Source organism: Lycium ferocissimum, chromosome 9, assembly GCF_029784015.1.
Source record: "Lycium ferocissimum isolate CSIRO_LF1 chromosome 9, AGI_CSIRO_Lferr_CH_V1, whole genome shotgun sequence".
NCBI lineage: Eukaryota > Viridiplantae > Streptophyta > Magnoliopsida > Solanales > Solanaceae > Lycium > Lycium ferocissimum.
In genome coordinates, this window is record NC_081350.1 from 55,165,899 (window position 1) to 55,169,574 (window position 3,676).

The following is a 3,676-nucleotide window of genomic DNA, read 5'->3' on the forward strand; positions in this document are numbered from 1 at the left end:
ATTTTTTTTTTTTTGCACTAGTTTGGTACAACTTTTTATTTTTTGTGCTACTTAAGTCGCGGACTCCTCTTGTATAGTATGTGAGCTATTATACGTTTGCCACAATTACTTTCCTTGTCACACACACACACAAAAAAAAAAAAAAGTCTTCCAATCGCTCTAATAGACTTTCCCCCCCTGTTCCCTTCCCTCTGTTTTTTCCCCTATTAACTTTTGTATTACAAACTCTATTAACTAAAAAAAAAAAAAAGATACTCCGTAACATCAAATTAGAAGCTGGGCTAAACCTAAAGGATTGTGTTCCTTCGGTTTAACAAACGGGATTCTCATTTCATTCCAAATCCCCAGCCACCAACAACCTAAAACCCTAAACCCTAACAAATGTCTTCTTCCATTTCCCTGCGCCTCGCCCGCCACCTCTCAACCACCGCCACGTCATCAACATCCAGCACAACAATCTCAATCTCCAAAGCAAAATCCAAGCTCAAATCCGAACACGATCCAGACAAAGCCTTAAAAATCTACTCTTCCGTTTCTAACCATTACACTTCCCCTTTATCCTCACGTTATGCTCAAGAATACACTGTCAAACGTCTCGCTAAATCCCATCGTTTCTCTGATATCGAAGCTTTCCTCGAATCTCACAAAAATGACAAGAAAATTACCCAAGAACCCTTTTTGTCATCCATTATTCGTTCTTATGGATTAGCTGGAATGTTTGATCAGGCACTTAAAACTTACATTCAAATGGATGATTTAGGTACCCCCAGATCAGCAAATTCGTTCAATGTCCTTCTTTCAGCTTGTGTTAACTCCAAAAAATATGATTGTGTCCACCAACTGTTCGATGAAATGCCTAAGAGGCATGGGTTTTTACCTGATAAAGTTTCGTATGGGGTGTTGATTAGGTCGTATTGTGAAATGGGGAAACCTGAATTGGCGATCGAGAAACTTAAGGAGATGGAAGAGAAAGGTGTTGAGATTACGGTTGTGATTTTCACGACGATATTGCATTCGTTGTATAAGGGTGGACAGAGTGATGAAGCGCAGAGGATTTGGAATGAAATGGTGAAACGAGGTTGTGGGCCCGATGTTGGTGCGTATAATGTAAAGATTATGAATATTCAGGGTGGTGATCCTGAGGGAGTTAAGGGTTTAATTGAGGAAATGAGCAATGTGGGGTTAAAGCCAGACACGATTAGTTATAATTATTTGATGTCTTGTTATTGTAGGAATGGGATGATGGATAAAGCTGAGAAAGTTTATGAGGATTTGGAGACGAATGGGTGTAATCCAAATGCTTCGACTTTTAGAACTTTGATATTCTATTTGTGTAAGAATGAACAGTTTGAGACGGGGTTTAAGGTATTTAAAGAAAGTGTGAGAGCAAACAAGATTCCGGATGTTAATACTCTTAAGTATTTGGTGCATGGTTTGGTGAAGAGTTCAAAGGTGAAAGATGCAAAAGAGATGATTAGGACAATGAAGAAGAAGTTCCCTCCTAATGTCGTGAAAGTTTGGACCAAGTTAGAAGACGAGCTTGGTTTGGGTAAAGTTGAAGTCGGTGATATCAAGTCTAGTGAGACTGATGTTGTTTAGTAATGAATTTTGTTCGAGATAGCTGTGGAAGCATTGTAGACAGCTTCATAACTGTTGAGGGACTTTACATTAGTGAATTTTTTTTGTTTGTCATAAAGATGTGAGTTAGCACTCGGCGCTAACATTTTCGATGCCATTTATTTTTGAAAGCTAATATAGATCTTTACATGAAGTTTTGCAGTGCCTTTTAAAGATCTGCAAATGTTCAATTTTATGGTCTAAATTTTCTGTTGCTTCATTGCTTTTTCCCTTCTCTCCGTCAAGTCATCTGAATAGTCATATAATGTCCATATCTTTTTTTTTTACCTGATAAAAAAAAAAGTCCATATTGGTAAGAATTTAATTCATAACTTTGGTTGATAGCGTAATGCTAAGGTTTCCTCTCTATAATGCTGCTTATCGAATGAGTTCAAAGGTTTTGGCAGATATTTCTTTAACTCATTAATATTATACTTTCTGGACAGGATACAGCTAGCATTCGGAGGAAACATGATTCTGGTAAATCATATTTGTTAGAAACAAAAATATTCTACATAGACAATTCAAAGGGCGTAATCATAATTTTCACATAAAAAAGGTTTGTTTCGTAATGATTTTTATTCGAGATATCTGTGGAAGCATTGTAGACAGCTTTATAAGTGTTGAGGGACTTAACATGATTGGATTTTTTTGTCTGTCATAAAGATGTGAGTTAGCACTTGGTGCTAACAGTTTCGATGCCATTTATTTTTGAAAGCTAATATACATCTTTGCATGAAGTTTTGCAGTGCTTTTAAAGGCTGCAAATGTCAATTCTATGGTCTGAATGTTCTGTTGCTTAATTGCTTTTTCCTTCTCTCCCATTGAGTCATCTGAATAATCATATAATCTCCATATTGGTAAGAATTTAATTCATAACTTTGGTGGATGGTCTAATGCTGAGGTTCTTTCTCTATGATGCTGCTTATCTAATGAGTTCAAAGATTCTTGCAGACGCTTTCTTTATCTTTTTAATGTTATGCTTTTCTGGACAAGATACACTTAGCTAGCTTGTGGAGGAAACACGATTATGGTAAATCATATTTGTGGTTAGAAACAAAGATGCTACAGTTTTCTTGATTTCTTGAATGAATTTACCTTATGTTTGTTGCGTGTGGTAGAAATTCAGAGAGCTTAATCATAATTTCCACATAAAAAGTGTGTTTTGTACATGTAACTGCAAAAATGTTACTTAAAGTACAGAATGAAAATGAGAAGCCTCGATATACCATTTTTAGTAATATGAAGTTGTTACAAATCCGAAAATCAAATCTCATTTCTCTTATGCAACACATGAGCTTTGATGTTCTTGCATTCTTGAAACAGACATTCGGCGCCTTCTTTTTTTTGCATATCCCCCTCCTCGGAGGGTGTCACGATAAATTTGCCAAGTCTCAGAAATGTAGAATTCCAGTTTTCTTGTGACTTTGATTTAGTACCGCACTTCTCATTGAAGTTTATGAGGCTTTCACTTTGTGGTTAGATTCTGATGTATTTAATTTCTTCCCAGATAACAAGAAAGACCCTGAAACACGAAATTCTTCTGGTTTTGGTTTTTTAGTGATGATGGTTTTGGGGCACCTGATGCAGCAAAGCCATCTTTTAATTTCTTAAGTCCTTCCCCTTTTGAAGTACCAATCTCAAATTATTGAGATAGACACAATATTCCAACATTTAGGGCCCGTTTGGCCATGAATTTTTTTCACTTTTTTCCGGAAAACGTTTTCACTTTATTTGGAAAATCAACGTTTGGCCATGGAATTTGGAAAACACCAAAAAATTTGTTTTCACTTTTTTCACTTTCAATACATTCAAACAACCAAATATTCTTTGCAAAAACTATAACCAAACACAACTCCATCTTCAACTCCAACTCCAAAATACCAAATAAAGTGAAAAATATTTGGTTTTCATAGCCAAATGCCTACTAAAATTTCATGTAAAGGGATTATTTTTATATGTATGGATTAGCTATTTTGTGTTTTGGAGACTATGCTGTGCGTTTGAATTTGCAAAGTTTAGTATCTGATGTGCCAGCATGATATATGGTTCAACAACA

General features: G+C 35.8%; 1 protein-coding gene across 1 annotated transcript; it reads left to right on the forward strand.

The window, feature by feature from the left end:
• The first annotated feature begins 334 nt into the window (after positions 1-334).
• On the forward strand, positions 335-2,357 carry LOC132031316 (small ribosomal subunit protein mL103 (rPPR7)-like). The gene has a single exon (XM_059421226.1). The coding sequence runs from the start codon at positions 382-384 to the stop codon at positions 1,597-1,599; it is 1,218 nt and encodes a 405-aa protein (XP_059277209.1). The 5' UTR covers positions 335-381; the 3' UTR covers positions 1,600-2,357.
• Positions 2,358-3,676: the final 1,319 nt, after the last annotated feature.